The sequence below is a fragment of the Arachis hypogaea genome, chromosome 15, assembly GCF_003086295.3.
Source record: "Arachis hypogaea cultivar Tifrunner chromosome 15, arahy.Tifrunner.gnm2.J5K5, whole genome shotgun sequence".
In the NCBI taxonomy this organism is placed as follows: domain Eukaryota; kingdom Viridiplantae; phylum Streptophyta; class Magnoliopsida; order Fabales; family Fabaceae; genus Arachis; species Arachis hypogaea.
In genome coordinates, this window is record NC_092050.1 from 140,219,897 (window position 1) to 140,238,027 (window position 18,131).

The 18,131-nt window shown below is 34.1% G+C and overlaps 4 protein-coding genes across 7 annotated transcripts; all 4 read right to left on the minus strand.

Moving 5' to 3' along the window:
* Nucleotides 1-228: 228 nt before the first annotated feature.
* Nucleotides 229-2,434, minus strand: LOC140178993 (uncharacterized). Its single transcript, XM_072216964.1, has 9 exons — nucleotides 2,367-2,434; nucleotides 2,176-2,242; nucleotides 1,614-2,097; nucleotides 1,440-1,526; nucleotides 1,187-1,315; nucleotides 962-1,096; nucleotides 714-826; nucleotides 550-643; nucleotides 229-464 (listed from the first exon to the last, which is right to left on the minus strand). The coding sequence occupies exons 3-9, from the start codon at nucleotides 2,061-2,063 to the stop codon at nucleotides 291-293; spliced, it is 1,182 nt and encodes a 393-aa protein (XP_072073065.1). The 5' UTR covers nucleotides 2,064-2,097; nucleotides 2,176-2,242; nucleotides 2,367-2,434; the 3' UTR covers nucleotides 229-290.
* Nucleotides 2,435-4,045: 1,611 nt separating this feature from the next.
* Nucleotides 4,046-6,439, minus strand: LOC140178994 (uncharacterized). Its single transcript, XM_072216966.1, has 4 exons — nucleotides 6,066-6,439; nucleotides 4,866-5,141; nucleotides 4,259-4,753; nucleotides 4,046-4,186 (listed from the first exon to the last, which is right to left on the minus strand). Exons 1-3 carry the CDS (start codon nucleotides 6,241-6,243, stop codon nucleotides 4,410-4,412), a joined length of 798 nt encoding a protein of 265 aa, XP_072073067.1. The 5' UTR covers nucleotides 6,244-6,439; the 3' UTR covers nucleotides 4,046-4,186; nucleotides 4,259-4,409.
* Nucleotides 6,440-6,569: 130 nt separating this feature from the next.
* On the minus strand, nucleotides 6,570-10,272 carry LOC112750911 (uncharacterized). Of its 3 annotated transcripts, XR_011872355.1 has the most exons (3): nucleotides 8,429-10,272; nucleotides 7,809-7,940; nucleotides 6,570-7,080 (listed from the first exon to the last, which is right to left on the minus strand). XR_011872355.1 is itself a non-coding variant. In XM_072216963.1 (2 exons), the coding sequence occupies exon 1, from the start codon at nucleotides 10,091-10,093 to the stop codon at nucleotides 8,435-8,437; it is 1,659 nt and encodes a 552-aa protein (XP_072073064.1). In that variant the 5' UTR covers nucleotides 10,094-10,238; the 3' UTR covers nucleotides 6,674-7,940; nucleotides 8,429-8,434. The 3 variants fall into 3 exon arrangements, 2 of the variants coding, with proteins under 2 accessions (XP_072073064.1, XP_025655612.1); XM_072216963.1 differs by having other exon boundaries at nucleotides 6,674-7,940; nucleotides 8,429-10,238; XM_025799827.3 differs by lacking the exon at nucleotides 7,809-7,940 and having other exon boundaries at nucleotides 6,964-7,080; nucleotides 8,429-10,239.
* A 3,764-nt stretch (nucleotides 10,273-14,036) lies between these two features.
* LOC112750912 (uncharacterized) lies at nucleotides 14,037-17,819 on the minus strand. Of its 2 annotated transcripts, none has more exons than XM_029293284.2 (2): nucleotides 16,048-17,801; nucleotides 14,037-14,427 (listed from the first exon to the last, which is right to left on the minus strand). In XM_029293284.2, the coding sequence occupies exon 1, from the start codon at nucleotides 17,099-17,101 to the stop codon at nucleotides 16,058-16,060; it is 1,044 nt and encodes a 347-aa protein (XP_029149117.1). In that variant the 5' UTR covers nucleotides 17,102-17,801; the 3' UTR covers nucleotides 14,037-14,427; nucleotides 16,048-16,057. The 2 variants fall into 2 exon arrangements, with proteins under 2 accessions (XP_029149117.1, XP_072073066.1); XM_072216965.1 differs by lacking the exon at nucleotides 14,037-14,427 and having other exon boundaries at nucleotides 15,906-17,335; nucleotides 17,684-17,819.
* Nucleotides 17,820-18,131: the final 312 nt, after the last annotated feature.

The following is an 18,131-nucleotide window of genomic DNA, read 5'->3' on the forward strand; positions in this document are numbered from 1 at the left end:
TTTCTTCATATTTTAGTACATGTAATTCATACATTTTGAATACAGCACATACAGTTTGGGTGTATTATTAGACTTGCGTTGGGTGTAACAGTTTATAATTTGCGTTTATATATGTCTTGATTTTTTCCTTCATATTTTACCACCTGTAATACAGCTTTTGAATACAGCACAGACAGTTTAACAGTACAGATAGTTTAACTATGGAAAAAAATATACATGGAATAGAAGTTGTTGATAAATGGCAAATATTTACATCATTTGTTCAATTTACAAACTACCCAGCAGTTGGATTACGCAGTTTCTATATCAGCAGAATTTATCTGACAAAACGGACTCAATAATACAGAGGATGGCTTCGACAGCCTTATAGCACTACTCTCTCTAATTGCCCGATCTCTCTGTTTATTCATCTCACTGAATAGTATCCGGGAAGCATACTCCACTCTATAGTGGTCCACCTCCTCCTACAATTAAAAAGTATATTCTGTTTAAACAGCAATATTAATTTAGTAAAGTAATACAGAGTTATATAGTTCTAAAGACAGTTACCTGTGGCCAATTATCCCATTCATACTTCCCCTTTTTAATGTTTTCCGGCTCAATTAACTCAAGCCACTTCATAACGTAGATAGCGCAGTCATAGCTGAAAACGAAGAAAATAAATTACAAATCTCATTTACGAAAGTTTAATGTTCAGAGTCACAAATTTATACCTTGTTTTTTGGCCTGATATTTTAACATATGATGCTTTAATTTCCTTCTCCTTCTCGTCTTTCTGCAGAGGTTCCCCGCCGGCATATGCTCTCAATCTTGAAAATACATATCCCTTAAATACCAAAACAAATCAGTAATACACCCGATTGAATGCACAAGATACACCCAACTGAATGGACAACATACACTCAACACAACTAACGAAATAGACCTATCTATTAAAGTAAACAAGACAGAGGCAACTTACAGTGAATTTATTAATCTGCTTTCTCTCATCGCTTGGAGCTTTTTTGTGTAGTGGGTCAAGTATATGACATTTCCGCTTCGTTGTATTTATCACCCATAACCACCAATGCCCCGAGTGGCAAACAGGTGCAAAAATCTGAAGGATTGTCACATTTCAACAGTGCGTTATTTTATTTGGCATATAAGTAAATAAGCGTACTAACAAATTTAGCAAACGAAAACTTACATATAGATGCGAAGTTAATTTTTTTCTATCTATGAAGGGAATAAAACTCGGGTAGTCTTCCACCCTGAATTCCTTATTCGTTTTCAGTGATATGAATTCCCCATCTGGGTGATCCAAAAGTGCCATGCTCTGCAAGAATTGCGAAACAAGAAATGAAATAGTGAAAATACACAACTTACACCCAATCGAACGTAAACAATACACCCAATTCAATACAGAAAATACACCCAAACATCGAAGAAGTAACACTTACCACAATATCGGGGGGGAGACAGTATATTTGTTCTTGAAACCTCTTTTCATTTTTCTGGTTGAGGATGAGGCAGATGGCAGATACAATCTAGAAATATATGCCGAAATCAATTTTACATTAATAAACATGGCAGTTGACTTTGGTGTAAAAACATTAATGTTATTCTAATATTACCTGAGATTCTATATCACTTTTTGCCTGGAGGGATGCAAGGTGCATTCTCATCAAAATGTATTCATCTTGGGCAATGAGAGTGCACATCTCCTCATACTCGTTAGTATTGCCATCTGCGTCTTCCTTCAGTCTCGTCCCCCAGATGTAGCACTTTTGTTTCATATCATCCGTAATCTGATTTGTTGCCCCAGGAGTTTCAAACTTTCCAGAACTTTCTCCCCCAGTCTCTCTCTGAATTTGTGGACTTTTGTTTTTTTCCTTCGCCGCACTGCTTGCTATTTTTTGGACTAAATCGTCCAATTGTTCTATCAAATTTGCAGCTTCTAGAGATTTTGCCCTTTCTGTCTCCTGCGTTGACGCCCCCTCCTGGCTTAAATCAGTCAATCCAAGGCTGAATGATGGCACCCCTGGATCTGTTTTAGGAACATAGGTTGCTGTTCGTGCCATCATCAACAGGGCAGCAGCGTCTTCTGCGGCTGGATGACTGCGTCATCATGTATAAGAATAAGAATAAGAATATACGGATGATAAGCAAAGATTGATTTTAGTCTGATGAACTTACATTTTAGTTGGAGCTGGGGGAAGCGTGGGTGTGGTTTCTTGAAGTTGTTTGGGGGGTTTCAGGAGTGCTGCACAGTTACACAAAATTAATCATGACGTCAAAAGAAATTAATCAGGAATAATATACACCCAAACTGTTAGCAAATATACACCCAAACTCTAAACAAATATACACCCAATACTATTTCTTACGTTTCTGTAGTCCCTTCAATCTGTAGCATAGGGGTTGGTTCAAAATCTGTCTCAGTGGTTGTTTGGGATGCCGGCACAAAAACCTGAATCGGGACTCTAAACAAGAAGAAAAAAGAAGGGTTAACAACGCTTTTGAAAATAATAAGGTTATAAGGTTTAAATATTCTTGGAAAACTCACATTGCAAGCGCATCCGACGGTGTCTGTTCCCTCACAACCATCATATTCGAATCAGCGGGACTCAACCTAAAATACACCCAAAGAAGGTCAAAAAATACACCCGAACAATTCAAAAAGAAGACAGGCTTTGTTTTTTGAGAACTTACATACTTGCAGTTTTTGCTTTTTTTTCCTGCCTTTTTTTTTCTTGAATAAAATAATAAAGGGCTTTTTTTTTCTAAAAAAATATATACATAATTAGAAGTAGAAGGGTAATAGAAGAACAAAAGTAACGGTTATTTGAAAGAGAAATTACATGCTCTGTGATGGCTGGTTTACACTACTCTGTTCTGTGCGTCCTTGAGAGGAAGGATCATCACTTCCGAAGTTCACAGCCAGTATTCTAAAACAGATTTGATGTTATTCAGACAAAATAGGATACAGGTATAAAATACACTCAAATGAATGCACAAGATACAACCAACTGAATGGACAATATACACCCAACACAACAAACTTAATATCCCAACTTAATAAACAACATACACCCAACTTGATCAACACAATACACCGAAATGGTTCCACAAAATACACCCAAATCATGATAACAAGATTTTATTAAATAAAGCTTCTTACGTTTCAGAGGACACATAGCGACCTTCTGTCGATCGCAGGTCAGCTTGGTTCTCCCTGCGAAACAAGAAACAATTATAGGCATACAAAACACACCAAAATCTGAAGTAGACACCCCACCAAGACATACCCCTCTGCAGCAGATTTATCAACGTTTTGCCTTAGCCATTCATCCAGTTCGTCACTTGATATTTCATATCTCTCACTACATTCATAAAAGAAGATGTTAACAAAAATAATTACGATGATAGACGGTAATATAGCTTACGAGGTACTGTACCCATCAAAGTATTGATCTTCTTCAGGAGGTGAATCCTCCACAACAACTTTTTTCTTTTTTGGTTGTGTTCTGGGTGGAAAAAAAAGAGTACCAATCATAAATAAAAAATTAATTTTATCACAGAATATTATCCAAAGAAGTGCTTACTTTTTTGGTGATGTTTTTGTCTTTTTCTTTTCCTTCTCCACCGGTGATGTTTCTTCGCTCCTATAAGTTAATAAGAGACACTTCAGTTAAGTTAATAAAATCTTTATAATGAAGCCAAAAGAAAGGAGTAATAATTTCAGGACATTACTCATCACTTGATTCAGATTCAGATTCTGAATCAGAATCTGACTCCTCTTGACTCTTCTTTCTTTTTCTGGAGTCCATTCTGGAAGACAAACAAATATTATTTAGAACATACTAAAAAATACACCCAAATGAATGCACAAGATACACCCAGCTTAATAAACTACATACACCCAACGTGATCAACAAAATACACCCAACTCGAAAAAGAAATTACACCCAAGTATGGTACTTACTTTTTTCCCTTTTTTCTGCGGTGTTTTGTTCCTGAATCCTCTGAGTCTTCTTGAGTCTCAGACTCAGAGGTAAAAGTGTCACTGTCAGTAGTTTCTTTCTCCGAAGACGATGTTGAACTCGCCTTCCTTTTTTTGTTTTTTTGATTTCTTGTTTTTTTTTCTTTTTTTTCTTTTTTTTTTCATTTTTTCTCTTGCTCTTGTCTCCGCCATCTTCACAATCCCCTAAAACATTAGATATTTTAGCTAGCAGCATTCAGGTAAATAAAATACAACCAACATATTATGTTTACTTACCAAAAGTTCCTCTCTTTCTGCAGTCATTCTTTCCACCAACTGCTCCTTAGTCCAGTTGGCAATCCAGGGCTTCGGTGGTCTTTCAGCCCTCTTCTTGCCTTTGTTTTTTGAAAGATGAAAGTAAATTATCATCAGGGCAAAGAGGCAGTCATCAATTGCCTTCTTCTTTTTCTCCTTGTAGTCTGTGATGCCCTTGATCATGAAGGTCAAAACATGCCCCCCCCCCCCAGTTTCTCTCCGATATGCCGTCCATCTTAAAAATTGGGGCCAAGTGCACAGGCGATATTTTGTTTATCGTCGTTGGCAAAAGGAACGCCATCTGTATATAGAGGATGAATATCCTCTTGAACATCAGGCGTTCCTCTTCGTTGCCAACGCCGATTTCCATCATTTCATCGGTAAGACTTTTGAGGGTCTTATCCTGGAATCTTCTAAAAATTATTTTGTCATCATCAGAAAGTTTCTTATACTCAACTTTCTCAGGAAACAGATCTCCTACAAAAAGGAAAACAACAAAGTATCCAAGTCGGTTCAAATACACCCAAGCATCATCTTAAATACACCGAAGCAACAACTTAATATACACCTATATTTTTAAGCTAATTACCTGTTGCATTGATGCCAAGCGCATGACCTATTGTTTTTGGTGTTATTTGGAAAGAACCATATCCTGTTTTCAGTCTGTTGTCCCCAAGTTTGAAGTTGTTTGCCAGCTCCCTTAATAGTTGGTGATCCACCCTCAGTGGTGGAATGTGCATCAACCCACTGAATCCGAGATCCCTCACAATCGCCTTCTTCTCCTCACTCATGTTTCTGAACTTATCACTTAGGAGATGTGTGGCACACTTAAGGTCTTTTGTTTGTTTTCTTGCTGCCGTTTTCTCTGAAATGAAAAATACACGCAAAGACATCAGTACGATACACCCATATATATGAGTCAGATACACCCATTTATAACAGTAAGATACACCCATAGATATGATTCAGATACACTCATTGATAACAGTGAGATACATCCATAGATATGATTCAGATAAATCCATATATATCAGTCAGGTATCACTCAAACATGCTTCAATATCAAATTAATTGAGATATCAGTAAGATACACGCATATATGAGTCAGATACACCCATTGATAACAGTAAGATACACCCATAGATATGATTCAGATACACTCATTGATAACAGTGAGATACACCCATAGATATGATTCAGATAAATCCATATATATCAGTCAGGTATCACTCAAACATGCTTCAATATCAAATTAATTGAGATATCAGTAAGATACACGCATATATGATTCAGATACACTCATTGATAACAGTGAGATACACCCATAGATATGATTCAGATAAATCCATATATTTCAGTCAGGTATCACTCAAACATGCTTCAATATCAAATTAATTGAGATATCAGTAAGATACACGCATATATGAGTCAGATACACCCACATGTAAGAATCAGATACCCCCATTGATAACAGTGAGATACTCCCATAGATATGATTCAGATATAGTATCCATATATATCAGTCAGATATCACTCAAACATGCTTCAATATCAAGCCACATTACAAGTTCAAGCAGTATACACCCCCCAATCTACGGAATAAACCCCCAAAAATCATTTACCAGAAGATCTAGAACAACAAGAATAACAGGATAACTTAGAACAACAACGTAGAAGAACAGTGTAACAAAGAAGCAAGAGTAACAGTAAACCCTAGAACAACGACGTAGAAGGAAAGCAAAACGTAGTTTGTAATATGGAAAATATACAGGAATATTAATGAACTTACGTTGAGTATTGTTGCTTTGTTTTCTCTTCAGATTCTTGATGGAGAGTTTGATGGTGTTTTGACGGAGGTTTCGAACAATGACTTGTATATTTTGAACTTTGATTTTCGCTCGAAAATGGAAGGGTTTCCTTGTTTTCGAAGCGTTTTGAGAAGTGGAAGAAGTGAAAGAGTTTGCCATACGTAACCGTTTGAGTATTGAGCGCGTGAAGGTGACGCTCCATGTAATCTCTCTTGATGCGCGTGACTTGTATTTGGGCTGGACCAACTTGTAAGCTTGTATGTGTAGCAGGCCCGTAATTTATTTTTCTTAAAATCAATTCATTTTTATTTCTTTTTCCCCTATTATGTGAAATGAAGATTATTTCGAACAATATTTTTAACTTCATTCATTTTCTAATTGAAAATATCAAATGTATTTTTTTCAAATATATAATTTTTAAATGTAACTAAGATAACAAAATATATATAAAAATAAAAAATCAAACAGTACCAAATCATACTTGGTTCCAGCATAATTCTTTTATACCTCCCCAAAAAAAAGAGAGAGCATTTCGCCTAATAAGCCATCGAGATAAGTGAAAAAGCATTACAAGAACCAATCAAAGCCGTTGCAGAAACACAATAGACCTAACAACAACAAATTAACAATCTCAGCAATAAAGGGTACAAAGATATAAATGGAACAAAACTAAAAGTACAAAGATTGATCTTACACAAACAGCTGCACAACACCTGCCTCGAACTACCTTAACATCGCTCAGCTGCATATCTCATATTTCAAATTTTCAATCCAATATGATAAACGTAATATCCACATCTTGTATAGTCTAAGCTAGTAATATTCAGTATCTACCTACTAGACTTAGATGCTTTCTAATACATAAAGACTTAGATGCTTGGGCCCTATTACTGTAGTATGTTGCATTCTTGCTGCTTAGTTTAATGGCATCTGAATAAAATCCAATGGCTTTCTGCTACTGCTTGCCCTTGTAAACTAGTTATTTTCTATTTCCACCTTCAAAAAAAAAAAAAAACCTCAAAAGACAATGATAAATGCCATTTTTTCAAAATTTTTAATGTCATTTTTTCTTCTGGAAAAAAAAAAAACAACAAACAAATGGACCAATGTTTTTCATGATAACTCCAAGAACGTTTCAAATGAATCAATTGATCTATGGTAGAGCCAGCATAAAGATGAAAGTTATCAAGCCATCAACCTACAAGTTTAGCTCAGCTAACAAATTAAAATACTCTCTCCTGAACAATTCCTATCATATAAAATTACCATAATTGTTTCATTAAAACCAGATTTGATCACAAAATTGTTTCTTAACACAATATTTTAGCTTTAAAATTACCATAATTAAAGTACTTTTTTATTCATTTATTACACGAAAAACATCTTTTTTTAAGGAAAAAATATCTTTTAAAAAAAGATGTAAATTACAACTTTTCAAAAAAGATCTTTTTTTTATTTTACTAGTGCTTTTACTTTTACTACTAGAAATTTGCCAAATACGTTAAAAAATAAAAAAAGATCGCTTTTTATTAAAAAAAAGATCTTTTTTTAACAAAATAATGGCGCCCAAACATGCACTTAATGAGATTCAAACTTAAAAGCCGAATATACCACCAAAGTTTCTCATTTAATTGTAAAGTTTATAGGTTTATTATTTTTCTTAACATGATTATATGGGAACATGCAATTCATGATAGAGTATTCCAACTTTTTTTAGCATTAACCTGTGCAAATGTTTCTTGCTTGGAGATTGCGCAAGAGGCTAGTGTTTGATCAAAATCCTTTGGCTTTGAAGTTTGAATCAGTAACTATTTTTATCAAGTTGATTGCTTTGGTACAATATGCTTCAGGTATAACTGCATGAACACAGAAAAATGAGAAGATGTTTGCAAAATAACATTTGAGATTTCATCTAAGGCTACATCAGACAGTATGCTGCTGCATGGAGTTTACTTTAAATATGGGGGAAATGAAAACATCGAAAGACAATAAGAGTGCAGGGAAGCTTCACAACTAACAAGGATTCCCTTTGAATGATTAAATCACAACCATTTCAGCTTAGGAATAAATTAACATCAATGCACATATATAATTACAAAAACAAAAAAGGAAATAATGATATATCCGACAAGCCACATATAACAGCCATCTAGTCACCAAAAATGCCATAAAATAAGCAACGACAGAGAAAACACTTAGGTGTGGGTAAAGCAGAATAAAGAATCACAATCATGTGAAGATCTAAAAGCGTTAATATGGACTCGAAAGATGATCGAGAACAAAACACAAGTTAAAAAGAAAGAGATACAAACAACATTTTGTGATGTCTAACAAGGAATCTCACCAACTTTTATCCTTGCAATAGGCCTCTAGATATCATTTCACGAAGAAGTTTCTCCGCGTTATCATTTTCACCTCTTTCAAACAGAGCACGAATGATTATTTCATAAGTCACAGCATTTGGTAAGCAGCCATTGTCTTCCATTTTTGACAAGAAAGCCAATGCTTCATGAAGTAGGCCCTCTTTGCAAAGCCCATTTATCATAATAGTGTATGTCCTCATGTCTGGACGATAGCCTTTAATGGAAAGATCTTGAAAAATCTCTTTTGCATTTTTAAGTCTTCCACTTTTGCACAGGCCATCTATAAGTATGTTGTATGCATATATATCTGGATCAACGCCACACTCTTTCATTTGATTGAATAACATAAGTGCCTTGTCATGTTGTTTGATATTGAACAAAGCATCCAGCAAAGAACTGTAAGTGACTATATTAGCAGGTTGACCTCGATTATGCATCTTTTCAAGAAGCTCCAAGGCACAAAGGATTCTCCTTGATTTTCCCAAGCCATCAATTAGAGTATTGTAAGTTACCGTGTCAGGAACCAAGTTCTTGCGACACATCTCTTCGAAGAGATTCAAGGCGTCATCGATCATTTTACTCTTACAAAAGCCATTAATCATGATATTGTAACTCCGAACATCAGGAAACACACTATTATCGGCCATTGTGTTGAATACATATTTTGCCTTATTTACCTCATTAACCAAACAATATCCGTCCATTAAGCTGTTATAAGTAACCACATTTGGTTTCACACCATGTTTTGTCATCACAGCCAACACATTCTTAGCATCTTTGATCTTTCCTTCCTTGCATAGCCCATCGATCAAAATACTATAGGTACGAACATTTGGAATAATGTTTCTAAGCACCATCTCACTTAACAAATCAATGGCTTCCTTATATTGACCCACAAGACACAATCCAAAAATGAGAGAACTGTATGTGATAACATTAGGAGAAATTCCCTTAGCAAGCATTTCAGAGAATAAATGAAAAGCCTGACTTACAAGTGTATCCTTGCAGAGGCTATCAATAATTGCGCTGTACATGAAGACATCAGGAGCAATGCCATACCGTGGGATCTTTCTCAACACTTGAATAGCAGCTGATGTGTGTCCGGCCTTACAGAGGCCATTGATCAAGGTCCCATAAGTGACTTGGTTGAAGTGAAATCCATGAGCCAGCACTCTGTCATGAAAGCGCACTGCTTTTTCAACACTACCACGGAGACAGAGACCTTTCAGGATTGTTGTCAATGTTACCGTATTAGGTTGATAATCCATTCTGAAAATCTTGGCCAATACAGAGAAAGCAAGCGTCATACGACCCATGCCGCAACAACAATTAATTATGATGCTCAAAGTAAATAAGTCGGGAGCGATTCCTCTGGCTTGCAATTGCTGAAAAAGGGAAATGGCGGTGGAGAAATGGTTGGTCTTGGCAAGAGATCCCAAAATCTTGGTGAATTGGATGATGGATGGAGGGCGACGCATAGAGAGCATGCGAGTGAAGGAATCAACAGCTTCATCAACTTGGCGAAGGGATGGGGGCTCAGAATGAGAGTGAAGGGATGAAGAGGAAGGGAAGGAAACAAAATTAGGGATTTTGAGAAGAGAATACCTAAAAATGAAAGTGATCCTTGAGGTTGAGGATGACAACATTTTAGTGATTCGCACTTTCGCTGTTAAGTTTGAGGGAGAGCTCTCTGCTCTCTGCTCTCTGCTCTCTGCTCCAAGACATAGACGACTAGACGTTGCTATCTCTGCGGAAATAGTTTTCTCAATTTTTATCCGGTATGTACGCGATTTCTTACTCTTGAAACTTTGGAATATTAAAAAGAGAGTTAGAAAAAAAAATAGCATTTATGATTATTTTATATTTTTTATTTAAATTTGTTTAGATTAAGATTAATATTTTATTCTAGATCAGTTTAGATTTATTATACTTTTTAATTAATATTACTCATATTAGATTATTATAATATTAAAAAAAACTATTATAACATTATAATTAAAACAAAAATAAAAAGTTAAAAAATCAAAACATATTTTAGTATTAATTTTAAAAGACTAAAAAAATTAATGATGAAAACCAATGATAACTGAGCTTACTTTTCATTTGAAGGTTCATTTCTTAACACTTCAGCTCAGGCGCCATCCATTCGGCCTGAACATGTTATAAAAAATGAATGTACTGCAATGCCAAACAAAGGCTTAGCAGCAAAACTAAATACGTCCAGAATATCGGAGCTGATCACACATATGAAAGACAGGAGTTTGAGGTAGAGATGAAAAGCATGTAGTTAACTAAGGCCCCATTTGGCAATTATCAGAGGACACAGACCTATTTGAAAAGGAGACACAGAGAAATGCACAAAGTTGGTCTTCCCTACGAAAAAATTTGTGCAATTATCTCTATCTCCCCTGTCTTTATATTTTTTTTCCAGAAAGGCAGAAACTCTTACCAAACAACAACTTTAGTAAATTTAATTATAACAAGCAAAATTCAACAGTTTCATGTTTAGGCCTCAACAAAATTAAGAAAGATTTCCTCATTTGTTACCAGAAACCATTCATCGTAGTAGAGTGAATTGGTAAAGTCTAGAGAAGAGTTACAAGTTAGTTATGAAAGAACTGTTTGGTAAAGTCTAGAGAAGAGTTACAAGTTAGTTATGAAAGAACTGTTGGCTGTGAGAACAGTGCCAGCTACGATAAGACAGCTGTTAGTTACAGCTATCATAACTAACTTAAGAATGAATGGACTGTTGTACCTTTTGTACTAGCTTGCACAGCAAGCTACTCTTCTCTATACATAAGCACAGATTAGTGATAAGCTCACTAGTAATGCAGATCATAAATGTCTTATCTTTCTCTCTGAATTCTCTTTTCTTTCTCACTCTGTGTTTTCCTCCTTCTCTCATTCTCCCAAACCTTATTTAATCGACATTTTCTTGGCCTATAGAACTAGTAATTGTATTATAAATTGAACATAACAAAAGCCGAGGCTAAAGATAGGTATTCATCATCACAAAAGAATTAATATAACATCCCAAACATAATGAATTTTAAACGGCAAGAAGCTCCTGGTTTTCCAAATTTTTTGTTGAAAGATAATAGCAAATGCCTCCATTTGTGTATGTTTGTATATCTTCAGAAGAATATAAAGCACAACGAACATAAAATATATGCAGCAAAATATAGAACAACAACATGAAAGAACAAATATTCAGAAGGCAGAGGGTATGACACAGTATTTGAGCTTAGAAATGAGGATTATGACGGCTTACTGTTCCTGCAGTTGATCTGGAAGAAAGGAATGTACTGTGCTTCATTCATGATAAGCCAAAATCACATACCTATTTGAAAGAAAAAAGAAAGGGTGGAAAAAAATTAAACCATATCTACAGGAAGCATTCAGCATGCTATCAACCATATTCTATCTTGTTTGAGATCAATTCATTTTATGTTTATTAGTGCAGTCTGAAGAGTGATTTCTGTGAAAGTAAGTAGCTATTATTCACTTCCATCCAAAACTGATTTTGAAGCTTAAAATCCAATGGTGGGTTCAACTAGAAATCAAATATGCTGAGAAAATATTAAATCAACTGTCTCGCAATTATTTCAAATAGACAAACTGAAATCAAGTATAAAGGAAAATTCATACTAGAGAACTTCAATATTGTCTTTGCCATGCTGCAACTTAACATGCTTGGGTGCACCTAGCAATCAGTAAGCATGGAACAAAGATGAAAATGTCAAGAATCCAATATATTCAACCACCAATTCAAGTTCATATCAATTTCATGAAATAAGTTAATCAGCACTTAAGCAGAGTTCAACTTTTGATATTCAAAGATATTCTTCAAAAAGAAATGCAATTTCAAACTCTACAACATTGTTTCACTTTTAATTCTTTATTCTAACCCCAATCATCACTGCAGAGAAGATTTAGAAAACCCAAAGAAACAGGTGTAGAAACAATTGTACTTGGAATTAGAATCCCCGAATCTTTTGTGACAGGTGTAGCTAATAACAGACAACAAATCTCCAAACCATGTTTTAATAATAAAAGCTTTTCAACATGATTTTAAACAAGAACAATATAATAATCCCTATATAGGATTTTTTAACGAGAAATAATGAAATAATTCAACCAAGCATTAACTGCTGAGTAACATTAATTATGAAAATGAACCAAGGTCTTAGGAAAACATTAATTACAACTAAGTAACATTAATTATGAAAATAAACATAATGTACAAATTTTCAATTGATTCTAAGAATTACAGCTGAGTAGTATTAATTATGAAAAGCACAAAGGTTTAAAGATAATTCATATTTGAACCATAGTAGACAAATTCCTAGAAATTCCTTCTTGCACAGCCCCTCTTTTTTTCCCTTGAAAAATCAAGTGTAATCACATACTTTGTATACAGGTTTCTTCAGCTGTGATCAGATTTTGAAAAATAACAAAATGTTGAAATTGCCAACCAAAAAAAGTGGGGTCATGCATTTAGTAGATGTATTTGTTTTAAAGACGGCAGTGAAAATCATATATCTATGTCATTAATCTTGCCACAGCATATCTTTTAGAAGAATTCTAGGAAGATTTAGTCAAATAAAGCACAGTTGCTCATCAGACCAATCATGAGCTCTTAATTACTATCAAGAAATCTTAAGCACAGTTACAACTAGGAATATCCACCGAAACAGGATGCATGATAGCCTTGGTAACAAAGTAAAAAATCAGCCAATAACACAAGTTCAAAATTAATTCAATAACAGTGAGATAACCAAAATCAAGGTGATAGTGAGTTCATGGCATTTCCCAAATCCTCCAACCCAATAGATATAAAATTCACCAAGTTCTGTACAAATTTTGACAACAGAAAATTTATTAATTTGAGTTGATTTATTTCTCCTATTGTCTTTTCAATAAGCCTCTAACAATCATTTCATGAAGATATTTCAGTGCTTGTTCATTTTCACCTTTATCATAACATTGTACATTCTTGTGTTTAGGTGATAGCCTAAAGTACAAAGATGCTGGAGGTGTAGTACTATTATTGGAGTCCTGAAAGTGTTCGCCATTGTTGAATGATGGTGATAAAAAAAATTATTTGGAGAGAAAAATTATGATTGAATGATGATTGTTGAAAATTAGGAATTAGAAGAATATGTGCAGGAAAAATTAGTATTTGGAGGCAAAATTAGCTAACACTCAAAATGCTAACTTTTTTTTAGATATTAAACCAAATTCTAATTTAGAGATAAGTGACAATAATAGCATTATGATTGAAGATCCTTTGAGAAAATGGAAGCAAACACAGAAAATAAAACCAAGTGAACTCAATAAGAATGAGATTGATAGGTATCTGAAAGATCATGTAACAAAAGATTTTAATAGATTTGATATATTGAGGTAGTGGAGAAGAAAGACACTCAAGTATCGTGTTCTTTCTTGCATGACTAGAAATATATTAGTCATTTATGTCTTTACTGTAGTATCTGTTTCTACTGTATTATATATTGTATTAACTAGACTATATCAGAAGTCACCTGACATTACTATTTAATTCAAATTCAATAATATATAAGACAACAATTAACAATATAATTCAAATTCAATAATATAAAAAATTAGTTACATGTACAATATAAAAACTTCTTATAAATTGATTAGGTGAAACTTAACCTATGAAATTTTGCAGGAACTAATACTAGAAAATTAACAATAAATTACAAATTATCATAATAATATTAACACAAATTATCATATAATATTAGTAAATTTTATATTTACATTTCATAATAAATATTAAATATTAAATATACTAGCGGTCACTATTTATAGCGCCAACAATTACCAGCACCATCAATTTTTTCTTCTGCTCCAAGGAAGAACCGCAACTTCTCAATGACATAAAAGTTAAATTACCTGTGCCTACAAATGGTAGAACCTGAAAAGAACTCCATTGCAGATTGCATAACGAAAGCTGAAAAAATAAATAAATAAATAAATAATACTATTCAGTGAAAATGAACAAAGAATTGGTTAACTATATTAAATTTTTCCCTTTCTGTAGAGTCTGAAACAACTCTTGATGACAGAGATATCTTCTTGTTGATAAACTTGCAATATCCGAAACACATTGTATATTCATATACTCTTACCATGCAGCAAAATTATGCCCTTTGCAGTAACAAATGTTTATTTGGAGTACTGTTTTATGCAGCACGAACCACACAAGTTGGCATGGAAGTATATAAATGAAGAACCTAATTATAATGAAGATTGACTTTGCAAAGTTTATAGCAACATCAATATTTTATCCGTTTGAGATGAAGTGATTTTTGTTTGAGTTTCATGAAAAAAGTGAATTTTGAAGTTTAAAATCCAGTGAGTATGATTCTGAAGAATTCTAGTGTCTCACAATATGTTCCGAATAGGCCAAATAGAAATCAAAGTATAAAGGAAAATTCACACTAGAGAGCTTCAACATAGTTTGGACTAATATAAAGCCAATTAAATTTATACATATAACACGGTGGATTGGTATTTACCCATCTAATTGAAAGTAAATAAATACAATAATTATGCAAAGAAATTCACCAAATAAAATCAACTGCAATTCCAAAGAATTCTATATTGTTTCACGTTTAACACCCCCATCACAACACCACATAACAAAACTCCAAGCCAGTAACTTCTTTTAAAATGCTAATAAACAGAGATTTAAGAGACAATGGAGTAATGTCTAAACAAGAAATAATGAGGTCAATTATCTAAGAACTAACAGAAAAACATTCTCCTAAAAAGTATCTCATAATGTACATATTTTCAGCAGAAGCAATTTCCAAGCAATACAATTGAGTAGCATTAATTAAGAAAATGGCCACAAGTTTTGAGATAACTGAACCATATTAACCTTGACTCAATGTTGCTTAGGTTGATGAAAAGAGGGGACATGCATTCTAGAGGTGGGTTTTATTTTTAAGATGGAAGTGAAAACTATATAGCCTAAGAATAAATACTTAGTACCTACTTAAATTTCCTTTTACAACAATTCCCGGAGGATTTAATCAAATAAACAATAGCTCATCGTTGCTTATGATAAAACAGTGATAGGAATTATTTCAATATATATATATATATATATATATATATATATATATATATATATATATATATATATATATATATATATATATATATATATATATATGCAGTACCTACAAAGATACGGAAATATAAGTTGCACAATAGAATAGCAGAAAACAAACAACAAAACAAAATTTTCAATCTTTTTAGTTTTGCTTAGTTTGTAGCATGATAAATATATGATCTCATAGAATAACAGTAAAGAACACTCCATTGCTATAAATAGACCTTAAACACTAAATCTATAAGCTATATCTAAGAATATCATCTAAAGAATCAATAAAGTAGTGGAATTAAAAAGGTTAATAGCAATTGCAAAAATCGAAAGTGGAAAATTGATTGATGTTATGGCATTGCCAAAGTCCTCTGACCCAACAGACACAGAATTTACAGAACCATGATACATATTCAGCAACAATGAGACGTAATTTCAAATTGAGTTGATGTATATTACCCTTTTTTTATCAATTCAATAAGCCTCTAGCAACCATTTCCCGAAGAAGTTTCTCTGCCATGTCATTCTCATCTTTTTCAAACAAAGCACGAATAACAGTTTCAAAAGTCACAGCATCTGGTAAGCAACCATTGTGTTCCATTTCCAACAGCAGGGCCAATGCTTCTTCAAACAAGCCCTCTTTGCAGAGCCCATGGATCATAATATTGTAAGTCCTCACATTTGGAGAACAGCCTTTAATTGAAAAATCTTGAAAAATCTCTTTTGCATTTTCGAATCTTCCACTTTTGCACAGGCCATCTATAAGTATGTTGTATGTACGTATATCTGGATCGATGCCACACTCTTTCATTTGATTGAATAACATAAGTGCCTTGTCAAGTTGTTGGTTTTTGAACATCGCATCCAACAAGGAACTGTAAGTGACTACAGTAGCAGGTTGACCTCTATCATGCATCTCGACAAGAATCCCCAAAGCACAAGAGATTCTCTTCGATTTGCTCAAGCCATCAATAAGAGTGTTGTATGTTACCGTGTTTGGAACCAAGTATTTACAACGCATTTCTTCAAAGAGATTCAAGGCTTCATCGACCATTTTACTCTTGCACAAGCCATTAATCATGATATTGTAACTTTGAACATCAAGTGACACTCTACTTTGGGCCATTGTGTTGAATACAAATTTTGCCTTATTTACCTCATTAACTAAGCAATACCCATCCATTAAACAATTATAAGTAACCACATCTGGTTTCACACCATCTTTAATCATCATAGCCAACACATTCTTAGCATCTTTGATCTTTCCTTCCTTGCATAGCCCATCCATCAAAGTACTATAGGTATGAACATCTGGAGTAATGTTGATGAGAATCATATGATTTAGTAAATCAATGGCTTCCTTAAGTTGGCCCGCAAGGCACAATCCATAAGTTAGAGTGTTGTACGTGATAACATCGGGAGAGATTCCCTTAGCAAGCATTTCAGAGTATAAATAAAAAGCATCACTTACAAGCGTAACCTTGCACAAGCTATCAATAATTGCGTTGTACATGAAGACATCAGGAGCAATGCCATACCGTGGGATGTTTCTCAACACTTGAATAGCAGCTGATGTGTGTCCGGTCTTACAGAGCCCATTGATCAACGTCCCATAAGTGACTTGGTCGAAGTGAAATCCATGAGCCAGCAGCACTCTGTCATGAAAGTGCAGTGCTTTTTCAACCCTACCAGAGAGACAGAGACCTTTAATGAGTGTATTCAATGTTATGGAACCATCCTGAAAATCCTGGCCAACACAGAGAAAGCAAGCGTCATACGACCCATGCCGCAACAACAATTGAGTAAGATGTTCAAAGTAAACAAATCGGGAGCGATTCCCCTGGCTTGCAATTGTTGGAAAAGGGAAATGGTGGTGAGGAAATGGTTGGTCTTGGCAAGAGATCCCAAAATCTTGTTAAATTGGATGATGGATGGAGGAGGACGCATAGAGAGCATGCGAGTGAAGGAATCAACAGCTTCATCAAGTAATTGGGACTGAGAGGGAGAGTGTAGGGATGAAGTGGAAGGGAAGCAAAGACGGAGAGCGGAATGGGGAACAGAATAAGGAGAGAGCTTTGAGATTTGAAGAGCACACCTTAACAAGATTCGTGAGAATGACAACATTATAGCAATCAAAGAGGAGTATGGTGGTAAAATGGAATGCGTTGAGTTGAAGAGTGCTTCAACGAGTCAGCGTAGCATCAAGCTTGTTCAAGGTGATTTGTTTCTACTTTTATTATCTTACTAGTCTAAAGCCGTGATGCATTGGATCACATACTCTATTTCCATAAATAAGTTTTTTCTTTTTTTAATATTTATATTTAATAATATCAAATTGAAATGCTCATTTGTGTGTAGAAATTATATGTACTAGCGGACAGTCTTTTCTCTCGCTTTTCTATTATTTTTAAAAAATTAATTTTATTTTTTAATATATTATTCGTTCTTTAAATTTATTAGATCATTATTTTTTTTTATTTTAATATATTAACGTGATCTTATTTATATCATATTTTAGTATTAGTGTTAATGTATTATTCACC